General features: G+C 36.4%; 1 protein-coding gene across 3 annotated transcripts in view; it reads left to right on the top strand.

Annotated features, from left to right (window-relative positions):
• The window catches only part of SOX6 (SRY-box transcription factor 6), a 431,726-nt gene that overhangs the window by 65,354 nt on the left and 346,083 nt on the right, over nt 1–20,289 (top strand). For all 3 annotated transcript variants that reach the window (XM_023737515.1, XM_004369676.3, XM_004369675.3), the window contains exon 3: nt 19,815–20,022. In XM_023737515.1, the coding sequence (XP_023593283.1) occupies nt 19,815–20,022 (208 nt within the window). The remainder of the gene's footprint in view (nt 1–19,814; nt 20,023–20,289) is intronic.

Genomic DNA, 20,289 nt, shown 5'->3' with positions numbered 1-20,289 from the left:
TAAGTGATGTACATGTGAGCAAAGACTTAGTCAAGAATGAACAAGAAATAAGATTGGTGAGACAAGGGTGAGGTTGGGGGTGGGGGAAGGGAGAGGCATACTCATTGTCAGAGAATGGCCTCAGGCAGAGAGACAGAAAATTTTTTGCCTTAAAGGGAACTGTTTGCAGGTGACTTTTTAGGGTAGGCAATGGGGATATGGACAAGGCAACAATGGCATCTCTTACAAGATCCAAAACATGGCGTCAAGATTATAAGTGGGACCTTGCACACATACGTGCATGTGTGCCCTTCTGTGCATGCTTGTAGAAATATCTATATATATGTATATGTTAGGCAAAATTGGCATTATATGCCTCTGGCTTTTAAGAACAAGTCTAATTAAACGTAAATAACTATACTAAACTTGCAGCCCAAGAATATCTGAACTTTTTATTTTAGAGACCTACTTAAATTTCCCACGGTCAGTTTCTCTTCTAGAAAACTTTAAAAATAATTTTCCACTATAAATAAAAGATGTCAATAATGTCCTTTTGTAGTAATTGAAAGGAAATAATAATAGGCGTGTTGAGATATTTTATTAATAACTGTCAGGAACAATACTTTTTGCTTGCAAACAATTTCTCCTCGCTGCCTCTTTTGCTTTCAGGCCAGTGAAGTTGCTAATCAACTCTGGAGTATTTTATGTAGTTCATTTGGAGTCATAAAATTTCTGGTGTGGACTTTGTATCATTTCTGGGAATGGAGCTGTTGTCACTATATGATAACATAGTCCAGGAATTTTGAGTGAGAATTTAATCCTCAGCCATGGTTTATGTTGTGGCAGACTTTCAGAAGATTTCTAATCTTGTTACCTTTCAAAATATTTTAAAAGCTTGAATTGATGCCAGTTTTCTTGGTAAGATTTAGTCATGTAAGATTGTTGGCAGTGTCCAAATGAAATTTACTCCCTCACTTTTACTGGGAATGTACTTTAGAAAGTACAGTGAAACTCACTGGTTCACCTGGTGCTAACAAGTTTATGCCAACATCTAAGGCAAAATTTTATGTGCATCTTTTGTGGTACCTGACTGGTCTATGAAGCACTGGAAAAGAATTAATAAACTAGCAAGATCTGGACTTACTGAGAACTTTAGTTACTACACTTCTCATTTTAGGATTTTGGAAATTAATTCAATTTGAGTAAAATTGAAACCTTGTTGTTATTGCTGATTGCCATAGAGTCGATTCCAAATCATGGCAACCCCCTATGTGCAGAGTAGAACTGCTCCACAGGATTTTCAAAGCTGTGATCTTTTGGAAGCAGATCTCCAGGCATGTCTTCAGAGGTGCCTCCAGGTGGGTTCCAACCTCCAACCTTTTGGCTAGTAGTTGAGTGCTTAACTATTTATGCCACCTAGGGACTTCAGTTGAAACCTCAGCTTCTGGTAACAAGTTGGAGTGAAAATATCTATCCTTGCCCCTGAGTCACCTAGTGACATTCTCCAAGAAGCACTTTGGACAAGTTCTTATTTTCTATAAGTTTAAAACTATGCTAGCACGTGGCACTCTCTCTTTTAAAATATCTTAGTGTTATGGATTGAATTATGTCCTCCAAAAATATGTGTTGTAAATGTTAACTTCTATGCCTGTGGTTATAATCCCGTTTGGGAATGGGTTGTCTTTGTTATGTTAATGAGGCAGGATTAATGTAGGGTGTATCTTGAGTTAATCTCTTTTGAGATATAAAAGAGATTAAACAAGCTAGCAAAGCAGAGATGAGAGAAGAGAGATGCTAAGCCACATGAAGATCACCCAGGAACAGAAGCTCAAAGAGATAAGGACCTTCTTCCAGAACCAACAGAGAGAGAGAAAGATTTCTCCTAGAGCCAGCACCCTGAATTTGGACTTCTAGTCTCCTAAACTGTGAGAAAATAAATTTCTATTTGTTAAAATCATCCACTTGTGGTATTTATGTTAGACCAAAAAAAACCAAACTCATTGCCATCGAGTCAATTCCGACTCATAGCAACCCTATAGGACAGAGTAGAACTGTCGCATTGGTTTCCAAGGAGTGGCTGGTGGATTCAAACTGCCAACCTTTTGATTAGCAGCCAAACGCTTAACCACTGTGCTACCAGGGCTCCATTTATGTTACAGCAGCACTAAATAACTAAGATGGAATTTGGTATCAGAAGAGTGGGGTCCTACTCTAATAGATACCTAAAATGTGGAAGCAGTTTTGAAATTGGGTAATGGGTGGAGCCTGGAAGAGTTTTAAGGTGCCTAATAGTTGTGGTTCAGTGGTTAAAGTGCTCAGCTGCTAATCGAAAGGTCGGTGGTTTAAACCTACCAACTGCTCTGTGGGAGAAAGATGTGGCAGTCTGCTTCCATAAAGATTATAGCCTCGGAAACTCTATGGGGCAGTTCTACTCTGTCCTATAGGGCCACTATGAGTCGGAATTGACTTGATGGCAGCGGCAGGAGCAGCAATAGTAAAAGTCTAGATAGCCTTGAAGAGACTGTTGGTAGAATTATGGGTGTCAAAGGCAATTCTGGTGAGGGCTTAGAAGGAAGTGAGGAGAGCAATACAGAAAGTCTCTGCCATCTCAGAGAATACATGTGGCTCCAGCAACAGAATGTTGATAGAAATGTGCACGTTAAATGTGCTTCTGGTAAGGCTTTAAAAGAAAATGATGAACATAAGATTGGAAAATGGAGGAAGGGCGATGCTTTTTATGCAGTGGCAAAGAATTTGAATCATGTTCAAATGTTTGGTGGAAGGTAGAACTTGTAAGTGATGAACTTGAATATTTGGCTGAGGAGATTTCTAAGCAAGATCTTAAAGGGGCTGCATGGTTTTTCCTTGCCACTTATAGTAAAATGTGAGAGGAAAGAGATGGACTTAAAAATGAACTGTGCAAAATGAAAACAAAACTTCAAGATTTGGAAAATTCTGTTGTATATACTAAGACATGCGTCCTGGAATTACATGAAGGACATGACTACACAATCTTTTGTTGAAGAGATTAAGCCTGTGACTGATGGAGCTGACCAACTACCACAGGAAAAAACCCATCAGCTTAGACTGAAGGAGACAGAGAAGGGACAAAAGGAAAGAAAGCTGTCTGCCTCTTGGAGTTCTACAGGCAGGAAACAGGTCAAAGGAGCTACATCTGTTGTCCTCCAAGAAAAGAAAGGGACCAGTCCTGGAGCATCTTGGAAATTAGCAGAACTGTTGGAAGGAGCATGGGAAGCAGGGCCTTCTTGGTTTCAAAGGGTAGGACCACGGTCTCCTGGATCTCAAAGGGTGGAGTCACAGCCTCCTAGGTTTCAAAGAGTCAGATCTTCACCAGCTTGGTTCCAGAGTATGGGGCTGCCGTTAAGGTGTGCCAGGGGGATGGGGCAGGTGTCCAAAGCTGAGGGTGTGGGGCTGCCATGACCAAAGGGCAGAAGAACGGGACCTGCCAGGACTGAGGGGGGCACCACTCAGATGGACTCGGAGAATGGGGCCGCCCAAAGCTGAGGGAGCAGACTTCTCGTCCCAGTGGACCTGAAGAGCAGAGCTGAAGCCCAGGGATGAGGGGCCTCCACCCAGAATCCAGAATGTGTGTCCAACACTCACAGTTTAGAGGGCAGGGCCATTGCCCATATGGTCTTAAAGAACAGAAGATTATTTTCAAACCTTGAGAGCTAATGTAATTTGTTCTGCTGGGTTTTAGACTTGCTTGGTGCCTGCTAGCCCTTCTTTGCCTCCAATTTCTCCTATTTGTAATGGAAATATCTACCGTGTGCCTGTTCTACCATTGTACTTGGGAAGCAGATAACTTGTATTGTAGATTTCACACGTTCACAGATGAAGAGGAATTTTTCCCCAGGCTGGAATATGCCTAAAGTTTCACCTACATTTGATTTAGTTGATTCAGAAGATGAGATTTTGGACTTGGAGTTGATTTAAGACTTTTGCGATGATGTGATGAGGTGAATGAGTTTTGCATGTGGCAAGGACATGAATTTTGGGGTCCAAAGGGTGGAATGTTATGGATTAAATTATGTCCCCCAAAAATATGTGTTGTAAATGCTAACCTCCATGCCTGTGGTTATAATCCCATTTGGGAATGGGTTGTCTTTGTTATGTTAATGAGGGAGGGTTAGTGTAGAGTGTATCTTGAGTTAATCTCTTTTGAGATATAAAAGAGATTAAACAAGCTAGCAAAGTAGAGATGAGGGAAGAGAGATGCTAAGCCACGTGAAGATCACCCAGGAGCAGAAGCTTAAAGAGACAAGGACCTTCTTCCAGAGCCAGCAGAGATAAAGCCTTCCTCTAGAGCCAGCACTCTGAATTTGGACTTCTGGTCTCCTAACTGTGAGAAAATAAATTTGTTTGTCAAAGGCATCCACTTGTGGTATTTATGTTATAGATAACCAAGACTCTCAGAAATTTAATGAAAGGAATTTATTTACAATCTGAACAACAACAAAAAATAACATTGTATTGCATGGAACCTAGCAAATTCTTGTGTCTGGTGTTAACACATTGATCATCTTTATATTTTCACACACTGGTTGTGTAAATTGTTTCATTTCTGTTATTTAAGTAAACATGTATTTTTTTTAAAGTTCCCCAAATCTAGATTATTGAAATTAAATAAAAGTATTACTGGCATGCTACTTGGAAATATCTTGATGCCTATGGAAATTCAAATGCTTTTGTCATTATTTTTAATGATAGAATACACCTTTCTAAAGATACTTTTTAGAAAAGTTTTCATTCTTACCTAGCATATTATCAAAATCTTTATCAAAAGTAGAAACATTAACATGCTCTGGAATAGCTGACTTTTTTCCCCCTTGGGCAAGAAGGCATCAGGTATGCATGCTGATTAACACACTCCAGTCATTAACATGTGATTATGTGGGCTGCATATTGAACACCTGCCAAAATATAAAAATCCAGCACTTTGCTACATCTTTGCAAAGACTTTTTGCATTTCTTTTGTATTTTGACAATTCAAGAAAAATCAGACCCTAGTATTTTTTTTTTTCAGTGTAATAAAATTGTGTATACACAATGTATTCAGGGAAAAGGGATATGTATGCCATGTTTATTTTTATTTTAATCTTTCAGGCTGTGTAAGATACAGTGACTGGGGTTTGCAGAGCACTGACCATAACACAGATCTCTCAAGGAACTCTATCACTCAGACATTTACTTACAATTTACAGCATTCCTGCATGTTCATTAGAATTATCTTTTCTAGGATTCAGCCAATGTTCCCCTAGTTTCCGTCAGTTTTTATGTGATACCTCTGTGTCTCATAAATAATTTGTTTTCATTTCTTTCACCTATATGCTGCTAGTAGGCTGTTTCTGTGGTTTGACTTCTCCTGAATACTTCTCCTGAATACTCCTATAAGACCAAAGTGCAAAGGCTCTATAGCATTTCTAGACACTTAGGAAAAGTCAGTTGTTAATAATTATTTACAATGAGACATTACTACTAATAGAAATTTAGGTATGATTTGGTCTAGTGTGAACAATCCAATCTAACAGGCCCGATTCACTCAGTTTTTCTTTTTTCTTGAGGAATTCAAATGGTATTGGAATATAGAATTTTTTTTTAGTAAGCTTCTTGTCAAAATTGGTCCATGTTGATCAGTTGAAGCTGATGTCAGGACACCAATAATTTTCTGATTAAAGCAGAACCCCAGACGCATGTTTCAGTTTATAGGTGGTCGATTCATGTATACTTTCTATGTACAAAATTCCTTCTTGTTTGGCTTCTGGGTATATAAATATAATGATATATGATAAATGGAATAATGAAATCTGTACATTTTTGTAATGCTTCTAAGCAACATGTTGGAGAAAGTAATGTATATATTATATGGCATGCAGTCATTTACATGACTAATTTGAACTTTTCATGATTGGAATGAGATATGAATCTTAAGGTTCTTCTAGATCAGTATGAATAAAATGGTCATGCCTGTGATGGGCAGCATATTACTTTGAGAAGAAGAAGCTGGAATTGTGTTTGCACTGTTGAGATCTACCTTCTTTCTTTAATTTGAAGAGGTTTGCTTTCCGTAAACGCAACTTTAACCTAATGAATTCTTTTTGTACCATTCATTCCCAGATAAGGTCCTCTCTGATTACTGAGTCAAACCACCTGCATCAAGCAGGAAAGACCCTTCCAGGAACATATCTAATCTTTCTTGAATGCCTGTAATGAATGTGCCTTAATTACCTTGATATGCAAATTATCTCACTGTTTGATTGTCTTCAGCAATAAAAAGTTTTCCAAGAGAAATGTAACCTTTTAAAAGAACAACTTTGAGCTATTATTCCTTTTCTTACAACAACTTTCAATGTGATGACATATTTGTTCTCTATAATGTTAACCTTTTAAGTATTATTTTGGTGTTACTACGTTCCCATGACCTTAGGCATTATTTTTCTAGGCAATGCAAATTGAGTTCAGTAATATATCTCTGCGTAAACCATATTCTCAAATCCAAAGTATAAATTATAAACCTTTGCTAATAAAATTTTACAATCAGCTAGAAATTAGAAATGAATATTTATGCATTTCATTTATCTTCTTTATATTTCATTAGCACCCTAGGAAATGGGAAACCTTATTTAATAAAATGATTGGAAATTATTTTGTAAACTTTTACTTTCATTATAATTTAACTCTGATTTGTTTCCACTGCCAATGTACTGAGAGTACCTTGAATATGATATTCTCAAGTTAGTCAAACTTCTGGGAGGAAATGTGCTCCCATTCAAACATAGATAGATTAGAAGAGATTCATTTACCTACTAACAGGAAGAAGAATAAGAACAATTGTGTGACAATTAGTTTTATTTAGGAACTTTTTGGTCAACTCCAATGGTAAGTTAGTATATTTTTTTGCATAACCACTGAGTTAGCCAGGATTAATGGAAAATTATCCATTAAAAAAATTGAGAAAATTTTTGCTGTTAAATTCAGAGTTAATATTTGGCCTTCAGTTGTATTAATTTATTTTGCACCTGGTAAATTTCTACTAAAGATAGCTTGCTCATTTTTTTTTGTTCTCACATGGATGCATTTTCTAAGTGAATTTGATTGTAGTTTATTTATTTTGCTTTCTTTAATTGATAATAAATTAAGAGTTTGACTCTCCTTTGGCCTTTTGTTCTTTTGGATCCAACAGGAATAACATACATAGAGTGAGGTATGAATCTGAGTATTTGGGTATTTGGAAGTTGAAAGAAAAATACAAACTCACACCCCCCCCCCAACTGAGAGAAAGCATGGGCTTTATTATATGATTATAACTGAACCATCAGTCTACATCTGTGTGTTGCCTTCTGGTGGGGAAACTGCAGAGCTTCCAGACATTGGGAAGACCTGGTGGCAGAATTAGACTTCTTACTTGCTGCTTTGTGTTAAACTGGTGACATTTTCACAGATGTGTAAACACTGATTGATAGATGGATAAATAGTTGTTTTAAAAGCAACAAAGCCTCCGAGGACTCATTTTTAGTCTCTTTTTGCTTGTCCTAGAACTTAAATCAAAGAGCTAGAGATGTTATTTACAGTATTCTGGATTAAAAAGAGTTTCTTGTTAAGCCCATCATATGTATTTGACATAGTAGAGGGAAATTTGAAGGCTCATGCAGTGAAATCCTCAAAATTGGGAACCTTAATGGGCAAGATTCCAGTGAAGATAGGAGATTGTTGAACTCACAGGGTGGCCCTGAGGGCCCAGTGTGAATGACACATAGAATAATCTGTTCTCTAGTCTGTCTTCCCTAGGCAAACCTGCCTGTGAAGGACTTCACTGTTAATACAGCAGCATCCAAGAAGGAACACATGGATTTCACAAACCTTGTTTGGGCCCTAGTATTTTTTAATGTTAAAATTTGTGAGGTGGAGTTATGATTCTGAAGAGCATACTCCAAACTATTTCTTTTTATGTGATCCTAGCTTCATCAGTTTTTTACAGACAACCAAGATTTAGGTAATTATCATGTCTGTATTTGTTTCTGGGGGCTTAATTTACTACCCCTTTTCTTAGTGGATCCCAGCTACCTTGAATTATTATAGCTCCCTGTCTCCCTCTCCCTCAGTTTCTGTCAGGAGCAACTAGGGACAGGTTTCAGAGAAGCCGGGTTAAAGAACACTTCAACAGATTACTGTGTCATACTGCAAGCACTCCTCATTCCTGCCAGCTCTGAGTTGTGTCTTACAACAGGGCCCTGGTACCTTGATTCTCCTATTTTCAAGGCTATTTCTGTGTCTTTAGTAGAGGGTAGGGAGGTTTTTTTTACTTTATTTCCTTTGCTTAAAATTCTTAATTCTGATGTCTGAGGCTTGTCCACTGTCTCATAGTGTTTTTCATTATTCCTCATTTGAGTGATCCTTATGCACAATGGGTTCCTGGTGATCTATCATGATATCCTGGATTCCTGTGATATGCATATAATGTAAGCTCCCATCATGGTCTTCAGTTCATTTAAAGCTTACTAACTGCTTTGCTGATTTTAAAAAAAATAGTTTTTTTTTTCTTTTTATAAGTGTACTGGTGTCTCTCAAACAAGGAAGAAAACAAAACATCTGGCAAAGAAGGATAGCGTGAGGTTAATAGACTTGATGTTAAGTAAGTAGTTACATCTTAAGAAAAGCTTTGTAGAATCATTTGAGACTCTCTATGCATAGCAGTCAAGAAACTTGCCACTTGTAACTTTCTTGGTTTCAGGGTTGAAATTGTCTTATCCAATTCTATCTAGCCTGGTAGTGCTGTTTAGTTTAGGTATCATATGATAGTTAGAACCCGTTGCTGTTGAGTCAGTTCTGATTGTAGCCACCCTATAGGACAGAGTAGAACTGGCACATAGAGTTTCCAAGGAGCGCCTGGTGGATTTGAACTGCCGACCTTTTGGTTAGCAGCTGTAGCACTTAACCACTATGCCACCAGGGTATCCATGGTAGTTAAAGTACTAGTAAATTGTCAAATGAAAGTAACTGCATAGAGTTGGTAGGCACGTGAATCAGCCAGTGGCTGAACCTTGCTAGACTGTTGCTCTGTCTAATGGGGAATTCCCTATCAGGCCTGCATGCCTACCTTAAAGCTCTTCTTACTGTTCCACTACCAAACTGTTGTAAGATAGTCTCATCTGTGAGGTGTTGTCCCATAGCATCCTATCTTTAAAGCGTGGTAGCTTTAAGGCAGCAGTAGTGGTTTGTTGTTGTTCAGACTATATTGACTACACTTTGTTCCGGGCATTACTTTTTAAGAAAGAGAAAGAAACAAATTGGAACACACTCAGGGGAGAATGATCAGGATGGCCTAACCATGTCTTATGAGGAAGGAATGAAATAAACAGGGATGTTTTTGTAGAAAAAGAGCGGGTACAAGGTACTTCTAGTAACTGTAGTAACTGTATATTGAAAGGGCTGCTGTTGTGAATGTTTCCATGGGATAGAACTATAGGCTGAAATAGTAGATTTCATATTCCTACGAAGAATAATTTTATGACAACTCTCCAATGTGGAATGGACTACTTTGGTAGGTGTTAAGTCCTTTCTCAGGGAAGTATTTAAGGAGAGGCCGAAAAGCCACTTTCACGGATATTGTAATAGGTGCCACCACTACCACCACCACCACCATTTAATGAGCACTTACTATGTAACAGGTACTCTTAAGTGTTTAATTTTTATTAACTCATTTAATTCTCATAACAGCACTATGAGTTAGATTCTGTAATGTTATCATTACCACTCCCATTTTACAGAAAAGGACATTAAGGCACAGAGAGTTTAACTAACTTGTCAGAGTTTAAATTGCTAGTAGGTAGAAAAACTGAGATTCAACTAGAAAATCTGCCCCCAGAGAGCCTGTACCTTTGTTGTTGACTACTTTACTATGCCACCTTCTTCTGCACCAGGGATTCAAGTACTAGATGGTGTTGACCAATTGGATTTTTGAGGACCTTTAAATACTGAGATTCTGATTTTGTATACGAGACTGATAGTGAATAGATAATGCAAGGCTTTTTTACGTGCTTGTCTTGGCAGGTTTGGGGACTTTAATAATGTTTCCATATTTACTCTGTTCACTGTATTTACTTCCACTTATTAAATATCATGATGATGAGGCCATTTGAAAAATTTTTGGTCTTGTGATTTTTTTCTTTGAATCAAAATAACATTTTGAAAACAATAGCTTTTTCTTCTTAGAATTTAAGAATCATGGCATTGTAACAAATATTGGTAACAAATCTATATTCTGACATATCTATGAGTAATTTTATTGTTATTAAACAGTATAGTAATAATGTAAAGTGGCATAATGCTCTTCTGGCTTTGAGACAGCTATGTAAACCTAATATATTCTACCAAACATCAGTTTTAATTAAAGAGAAAAAGAGTAGTAGCAAATTCTGCTTTTGCCAGGAATAATCTATTGGTAATTAGGACAAAATTCAGCATTTTCATTTATGTAAGCTTCTTTAATCCAATGCTTTTCCTTAAAATGTGTCACATTAGAGAAAAACATAGTTTTTCCTCTGAGAAAGAATGTATAAATGTTAGCAATTTAGTTTTCAGCATATTAAAAAGGTTAGATTTTCTTTGTTAGCAGGAAGTTATTGGAGCCTAAGATTAGGTAAAGCTTTTCTGTCAGTCACTGAATAATACTATAGTAGAAGGCCTTTTACATAGCACAGTGGGGCAGTGCTTTTTGGTTAATAAAAAATTTTAAGGTGGGGAATCAGAAAAAGCGATACATATATACTATAACTTAATATATTAAAATACATAACTCAAGCACTTAATTGTAACTTAAAATGTATAAATGTAGTGTATACCAAGGGGGTAGGGAAGTGGTGGCAGCCATCTGCCCTGGCAGAGAAGACTGATTACTGACATGGTTGGGTTGCCAGTGCATAGTGATTTGAAACAAAACAAAAAGACTATCAGGAAGATACCTGTAGTTGAACAACTTGGGTATATTACTCGTTGCAGTAAGGAGCTATGGGATGTCTCAGTAAGAGGGTGTTAGAAAGATCCTATTTTAGAATTTGGGTGTTGTTTAGCTGGTTTTGGGTAGGGTCTAAGGAAGCGGAGGTTTGCTGTAGATTGGGTGCTGTCAGAAAGCAGGGACGATCTATGATTGGGTATCTCAATAAATCTTGTCTATAAGGAGGGCAGACTAGAGAGAGGATAAAACTGTAATTGGTAAAGAAGCACCTGACACTCATATTAGCCAGGAGAATGGGGTTCTTGGTAATTTGTTAAGTTGTGGGTTGCATAGTGACTGTTTTTGTCTGGACTTAGATAAAATTACGGAGTGGCCTTGTTTTGTCTCACCTTATTATGGTCTCAGAGTGACCTTGACTGGTGTTGGTGTTTGGGGAGATTGTTTATGTCCAACAGGAGAATAACATGGCCTAGATGTTAGCTCCAGGACAGCTTCTAAGAACACTGAGGGCTGGTTGTAAGTGTCAGACCAGTTTTCAGATGTCAGAGGCTATTCTTTTCTTTCCACTCTTATTTCCTATACCCAGTCGTATGATTGCTTTTAAAATTTCTACAGACATTATAAAATTGAGAACCCAGAAATAAACCGTTATGTTTACAGCCAATTGATTTTCGACAAAAGTGGGAAGAAAATTCAATGGGACAGGAATAGTCTTTTTAACAAATGTTGCTAGGACAACTGAATATACATATGCAAAAAAAAAAAAAAAAAAATGAATTGGTACCTCTACCACATACCAGTCACAAAAATTAATTCAATGTGGACCATAAACCTAAATGTAAGAGTTAAAACTATAAAACTCTTAGAAGAAAACATAAGGGTAAATATTTGTAGTCTTGAGTTAGGCAATGATTTCTTAGATAAAATGCCAAAAGCGTAAGTGATAAAAGAAAAAAAAATGAATTGGACCTAATCAAAATTACAAATTTTTGCATGTTAGAGGACACCATCAGGAAAGTGAAAAGACAAGCCACAGACTGGGAGAAAATATTAACAAATCATATATCCAAGAAGGGACTTAATATAAAGAACGCTTACGACTGAATAATAAAAAGACAACTCAATTAAAAAATGGGCAAAGGACTTGAATAGGCATTTCTCCAAGGAAATATGAATGACCAAGATATATAAATATCTTGTAGATACATCTCTAAGGTATACAAATGACCAATAAGCACAAGAAAAAGTGCTCAACATCATTAGTAATTAGGGAAAAGCAAATAAAAACCAGTGAGGCGCTACTTCATACCCACTAGAATGGCTTGATCAAAAAGACAGGCAATAATTAAGTGTTGACAAGAATGCAGAGAAATTGGACCCTGTACATTGCTGGTAGGAATAGATCCCTGTGCAGGCACTTTGGTAAACAGTTTGGCAATTTTTCAAAATGTTAAACATGGAGTTACCATGTGACATAGCAATCCCACTCCTAGGTATCTTTCTAGGAGAAATGAAAACATATATCCACACAAAGGCTTGCATGCAAATGTTCATAACAGCATTATTGACAACCGCTCACCCCCTAAAAAAGGGAAACAAGTCAAATGTCCGTCAATTGGTGAAGGATAAGCAAAATGTGCCATATTCATACACTGGAATATTATTTGGCATTAAAAAGGAATGAAGTACTTATACATGCCACAGCATGGATGAATCTCAAGAACAATATGCTTGGTGAAAGAAGCAAGACAAAAGAATACATATTGTATGATTCCACTTATATGAAATGTCCAGAAAAAGTAAATCTGTAGAGACAGAAAGTAGATGAGTGTTTGCCTCGGGCCAGGAGTGGGAATGGGAAATGACTGTAAATGGGCATAAGGTTATTTTTTGGGGTGATAGATATGTTCCATAATTAGATTGTGGTGATGGTTGCCCAACTTAGTAAATATATTAAAAATAATTGAATTGTACTCTTGAAATAGGTGAATTTTATGATTTCTAAATTATACCTCAATACAACCATTAATTAAAAAAAGAAGTTTCTACAGACAATGCAAATCCTATTGCCTTGAGTCTGATTGCATTAAGTCTAATCTTCTTAGAAAAAGCTCCTTTCACATTTATATTTCATTTGTTATATAATATTAAATTAATTAAAGTAAGTAATATCAGTAATAAGTAAAAATAGCATAAATGAGTTTGAGAGCAAACACAACTATCGATAAGCACGTCATCAACTGATGAGTAACAAAAGTATTCAGGCTTGCTAGAGAGGAAACTACCAACTACGGCCGAACTCTGTTCTCATAAATTATTCTGTTTTTCATTTTCTCTGAGCATCTCTTTTAAAAATGACTTTTGTTTTTCTTTGTTACATAGGTAATATTGTTCATTGAGGATAAATTAAAAAATATAGATTAGCAAAAAGAAAATAAAGATTACCAATAATCTTACAACCATTTAGGAATCACTATAAATATTTTGTTATATATATTTCCAGTTTCTTCTTTTTTTTTGTGGTCACATTTACCTGTGCACACATATAACAAAATTGTTATAAATACTACTTTAGATCCATTTTACCATTTAATATATCTTTCCTTGTGAATAAACTGTTTATACAGCTTTTTTTTCGCTATTTATATTTAGCTTTGAAAATAGTATTTATTTTCTGATTAAAAATATTTTTTATGATAGAACATTTACAAAGTATAGAGAACTTAAAAAAAAAAATAAAAACTATCCATTATATATGAAGCACACATTGACATAAGTGAAGGGAAAAATAGACAGTTCTGCAATAATAGTTAGAAACTTCAATACACCAATTTCAATAATGGATAGAATATCTAAAAAGAAGATAAATAAAAAAATAGAGGACTTGAACAACATTACAAACTGACTAAACCTAAGCGATAAAACTGTCCACACAACAATGGCAGAATACTTTTTCTTTTCAAGTGTACGTTGGTCATTCTTCGGTATAAAGCAAAAAAATCAAACCCATTGCCGTTGAGTCGATGCCGACTCATAGCGACCCTATAGGACAGAGTAGAGCTGCCCTAATAGGATTTCAGGGAGCAGCTGGTAGATTTGAACTGCCGAGCTTTTGCTTAGCAGCCATAACTCTTTACCAGTGCACCATTAAATTTTCTGCAAAATATAATTTTTAATAATGTCAGAGTATGGCTAAAACCATATCCTCAAATAATCCCAAATTGGACACATCAGTTGCTTGTAAGTATGTTTCAAATTTAAATTGTTATAAAGTTAAAATGTTATAAAATAATCTCAATGGTAACTACACACATGCACACACACACAAAATATCTAAAAAGCATATACACATCACTATTAACAACACTAAATTCAGCATATATAACATTGTTTTAATGACTGTGTAGAAGTCTGCTGTGTAGCTTTATTATCTTTTAGTGAATGAATCTCGTTTTTTAATATCTCAGTTGTTAATATTTTGTTTAAACAATCCTGTCATTATTAGGGCAAATCTTTGCCCTTGGCTTTAATTTTTGATTTTTTTTGACATAATTTGATGAGCAGTTGTTTCACGTACCAGTTCATCCGCCAACGATTTACTTATCTTTTTGTTTGGTGCTCTGGAGGTATGTAGAAGAAGCATGAGATATGACCCCAACCCTTCAAGAGTTAAAATTTAGTTGTAAATATGACTAATACATGCAAAATTGTAATGAATGATTTATCCCAATGTATTAGTAAATGCCAGGTTGTGTGGTTGTGATTAAGTGCTTTGATGTGTAGTTCAGGGGGGTAGAGGGATAGTAAAGCCCAGAGTAGCCAGGAAGGGCTTCAAGGATGAAATGAAGTTTGATATGAGCTTTGAAGAGTGGGTTGGGTTCATAGTCAAAGAGGAAGAAGGATATTCCAGAGGAAAGGAACAAAATGTACAGAGGGACAGATCTGAGTAAATTTTGTATGTTTACAGTACCACGAGAAGGCTAGGAGCCCTGGTGGCGCAGTGGTTAAACTGCTTGACTGCTAACCAAAAGGTTGGCAGTTTCAACCCACCAGCTGCTCCACAGGAGAAAGATGTGGCAGTCTGCTTCTGTGAAGATTTACACCCTTGGAAACCCTATGAGGTAGTTCTACTCTGTCCTATTGGCCACTATGAGTTGGAATTGACTCTACGGCAGTGGGTTTGCTTTTCTGGTTTATGAGAAGGCTATTTAAGTTAAAATCTTTTGAATACTGCTAGTAAGCAGTCAGTATTGAATAGCAACTTCTGAAAAATATGAGCAATATTTATTATAATACGTTTTGTGTTTTGTAATATTTACTTTCATATCCCTTTAGACACTGGGAAACATCTTAATTAAATATTCTTGATTTGTGAAAATTGCTTTTCTTTTTTAGCAACTCTGCCTAATGACTCTTTCTTTGGCTATTGTTTGCTTTTTCAGTCATCTACATATATTTTATGTACTGTGTTTAACTGACTTCCAGTGAAATGCTGTTTAGATAATCCAAATCAACATCACTTTAGTTCTTGCATTGGTCTTGGGGTCTTTTAAAAGAATATTTAAAAAATTTTCTTCACTGTTTGGTTTGGTGGGGCCACCGAGGTTAGTAGTTGAGAGAAAACAAATTTATAGTAAACTTTATTCAAATGACCTAATGTTTATTAACTCCATGTGCTCTGGTTATTTTTTTGTGTGTGATATTCATGTGCTCAGTTATGTTATATAATGGCTCTTTCATGAGAAGGGTCAAATGAAGAGAAATAATCTTCCTTATGTTCTTTTTTAAATTACAACTAACCAGACTTCTTGAACACTTTTATAATTATATCCACACTGTAACATTAAGGCAGAGCACATTTATTTCATTGCCTTCTTAGAGAGCAGTGTTTCTTATACACCTACTCTTTACTTATCAACTATCTCACATTTCACATTTATGACAGTGGTAAAAAATCTCCTGTCTGACTATTTTGCACATTGACAATGTACATCTGGCAGTAACGAACGCCAAGGTGTGAGGGAAGAGTAATGCTGGCTGTGATGGTTAAGGTTATGTGTCTACCTGGCTGGGACATGATTCTCAGTGATTTGGCAGTTGTTTAATGATGTAATTTGGCAGTTATGTAATGATATAATTTGGCAGTTATGTAACAATATAGTCATCTTCCATTTTGTGATCTGATGTGGTCATCCTCCATATTCTCATAATGCCGATTTTCACATAACAACCTGGTCTTTGGAAACTAACCATGTTGATAAGTGATGAATGGGTGTAGTGGGGTCAGGATTTGTACGTCAGAATCACTTGGAATGCTACTCAAAATTCACATTCCTGGTCCTACACTTGGGCAGGGGAGTGAGAGAATCTGTATTTAATATACTTGCCGGGTGATTCTTCTACACATTATAGTTTGAGAACCGCTGCTTTGGGGAAATAGTGCCTCAAATCTCTCCATGGCTGTGCTGTAGCGACATGCATCAAGACTTGATAGATATTATCACTGGTCATCTTGCCTCAATTGGTATGTCATAGGACCTGTTTTATTTTTAGGAAATGACAAAAGATGCTTTTTTTTTTTCCCCTGAAGAAAACTTACTTAAAAATTGCTCAGCTCCCTAGGAAAAAAATTTAGAGATCTTTTTGTTATTTCTTTTTTTAATTTGGCATTATTGATTTTATATCAGACAGTAATCTCCTTATTGTTGTAAACATTTGGATTTATGGGTCTTTTTAATCAAATGCTACCATCTGTCAGTTTGTTGTACTGTGGTGGCTTGCATGTTGGTCTAAGCTATGCCATCAGTAGTTCAAATACCAGCAGGGTCACCCATGGTGGGAAGGTTTCAGCGGAGATTCCAGACTAAGATAAACTAGGAAGAAAGGCCTGGTGATTTCCTTCCAAAAAGTAGCCAACAAAAACCTTAAGGATCACAACAGATAGTCTGACTAGCTTGCTTTGGATATGTCATCAGGAGGAATCAATCACTGGAGAAGGGTAGCACGTTTGGTGAAGTAGATGGCCAGTAAGGAAGAGAGAGACCCTCAGTGAGGTGGATTGGCACAATAGGTGCAGTGATGGACTCGAACATGCCAGTGATCATGAGAATGATGCAGGACTGGGCATTTCATTCTTTGTACATAAGGTTGTCATAAGGCAGAGTAGACATAACAGCAGCTATCTATCTGTCTGTCTATCTATCTAATCTATCTATCTTAATCAAATGAATTGCCTATAGACCTCGTTTCATTAAAGGCCAATTTTTAAGTTTTAAAAGGTAAAAAAGTGAGAGCCATAAATGGTAACTTTTGCCTTTTTCCAGTGTTCCTGAGGATGGTATAAGGTGATTTACACAACTTAAGTCATTTATGGTGCTAGTCACTGCTTAAATTGGTGCTTTGGTTACATACTGCGAGTAGTTCTTGAGACTGTCTTGGAGAAATCATAATTTTTCAGCCTTTTTCTCTCTTCTGCTTGCTAGTGTTAAACCACTTTGCATAGATTATAAGGCTGAGGACAGTGTGGGTCATCTTTGCAATAGGAGCCGATGGTTATTGTCTGTGGTACAGAAATCAGGGAACATGGTCTAATTATACCTTATAATCTGTACATAATACGACAGAGTAGAACTGCCCCATAGGGTTTCCAAGGAACGACTGGTGGATTCGAGCTGCCAACCTTTGGTTAGCAACTAATCTCTTAACCACTGAGCCAGCCGGGCTCCATCATGATCACAGCTCCTTGGAATGGTCAGTTCATTCTCCACTTTCAGCAAACTAATACTCAGATATATTTACCAAAGTCATTTTGACCTTTTAATAGAGTCATTAATCTTTTCTGCATTCCCGTTGCTAGCACAATGTCTAGCACAGAGCAGATGCTCAATACATTTGTACTGAAATAAACTAAAAAGGTTAAAATAAATGGGACAGGGCAGGGAACAGAGCTCCTCCTTATCTTCTTCCTAGATCTTTTCCTTCCCCCAAGAAATTTTTTTTTATCTCATTTAATATTTATAATAACTCTGTAGGACAATGCAGAGTAACTCCTTCCTTTAGATGCCAGCCATAGTACATGACTTCTTGATCTTTAGTTGTAGGAATATGGTCACTGTCACCCTGAACCACAGATAATAACCATGGGAATTCAGATAAGATTAAGATTTGTCTCACAATAGTTTTCATCAGCTTAATTGAGATATAATACACACACCATACAGTTTAACAATTTATACAATTCAGTGGTTATTAGTAAATTTAGTAAGTTCATAATAATTAATTTAGTTCAAGACTCATATCAACATTTTTTACTTCACAGTTCCTGAGGTCTACCAAAAATCAAACCCATTGCTGTTGAGCTGATTTTAACTCATAGCGACCCTAGAGGACAGAGTAGAACTGCCCCATAGGGTTTCCAGAGAGCGCCTGGTGGATTTGAACTGCCGACCTTTGGTTAGCAGTGAAACTCTTAACCCACTACGCCACTAGAGAACCTCTTTGCCCCCATTCCTAGATCTTTTCCTTCCCTCAGAATAATAGTAACACCATATATTAAACACCACTTCCTATGAGGTCAGCATTGTACCTAGTTGATTTACAAATGTTCTCTCACTATATGCTCCCAGAAACCCTGGAAATAAGTTCATTCCTACATTATATACAGTGCCAGTAATACCGAAATACCTAACATTTATTGAGTACAATTACTATCTCACTTAATGTATTTGAAAACTTATTTTTCTAGACTCCGTTTTCCTTTTCACCTCCACTCCCATCAGTTATTATCTCTGTTATCATTTGCCTCATGCTTTTTTGTTTTACATCTTGAAGCTTGCTGGGCTTCTTTGTGGTGAAGAAGAGGGCTATAGAAGCAATTAGGATTTTGAAGCTTCTGATGAGAATCACAAAGCAGAAGATGGTTTTCTTCACACATTTTTTTAAATAGGGAAGGAGAATGCTTATGTTCAGACAGATAAGGTACAAGATTACAGAACACTATCATCATATATTTGTTCCTGCCAACCCTCAGTTATGACAGAGATACAAACAGTTCCTTGCTGTAAACTTTCAGGTGTTTGTTATTTTCAATCTAAGATTTGCTTTTTCCTCTTCAGCTGATGGATCTAAACTTCATACCAGTTAGCTAACTTCTCTGTACAAATGTTTCTGTAACAGATCTGTAGTTTTTTAAAAGAATATTTTAAATGCCACATGAAAAAAATATCATGTAAATATGTGGTGAAGTATCAGTGGTTAAGGGATAGAAAGAGGCTTCTGTAACTTTAGACAGATGTATAGCCAGACAAAAAAAAAAAAACGATTCTCCTCCAACTCCAGAGCACAAAAATATTCAGACTGGCTAACTTTCCACTACTGATTTAAATATTTTATATATTTTCTGGTGAACAATTAACATTGACGACTGAAGCTCATTTTTCTACTGGTTCTAAGTGTAAAGGGAAATACTTTTGTATTTTACGTATTTCTTAAACTGTGGGAAGATTGTTGCTAATAGAAGTTCCCTAGTAGAAGAAAAACTTTTCCAATCCTAATAATTATTCATTGAATCTGAACTATTCTAAATGAAGGGTATGAGTAAGACATTTTTGTCTGTTTTAAAGTTACATTTTTTTTTTTAAACCAATGAGGCTGCTTTATAATTCCCAAAACTAAACAGCTTGAATGTACAATTTTTGACAATTGTTTATTCAGTGTTTAGTATTGTTTAAGCAGATATAGTTAATATATTTTATTTGTCCTACTTAACATCATATACTGTCATTCTGAATTTGGGAGTTTTCTTGAAATGTAAGCAAAGAAACTTATGTTCTAATGGTTTTATTTTGTTTTATTTTCCTAGGAATCAGAGAGTAATAAATTATGTTCCCTATATTCCTTCCGAAATACCTCTACCTCACCACATAAGCCTGACGAAGGGAGTCGGGACCGCGAGATAATGACCAGTGTTACTTTTGGAACCCCGGAACGCCGCAAAGGGAGCCTTGCCGATGTGGTGGACACACTGAAACAGAAGAAGCTTGAGGAAATGACTCGGACTGAACAAGAGGGTATGTGTGGACTTAACTGTTGGGCTTTTTTTCTTCTAAAGATTCCAGGCCTTTAAAAAAAAAAAGAGTGGGATTTCAAGGGCCAGAAAAGTGTATAATTGGCACTAGCTAGGAAAAAGTTATTCAGAGGTTACCATGGTGATGGCAGATTGTGATCCATTAGAAGTGTTAAGCAGATAGCTCTGTTTTTCTAAAACTTGGTGCATTTTATTTGGTTCTTCTGATAACAGATCAAGGTTTTAAACCGACTGTAAGCCTACCCTGACA

The sequence above is a fragment of the Trichechus manatus genome, unplaced genomic scaffold, assembly GCF_000243295.1.
Source record: "Trichechus manatus latirostris isolate Lorelei unplaced genomic scaffold, TriManLat1.0 scaffold00006, whole genome shotgun sequence".
NCBI lineage: Eukaryota > Metazoa > Chordata > Mammalia > Sirenia > Trichechidae > Trichechus > Trichechus manatus.
The sequence above is the reverse complement of the archived record's forward strand: the minus strand, read 5'-3'. Positions and strand labels throughout refer to the sequence as shown.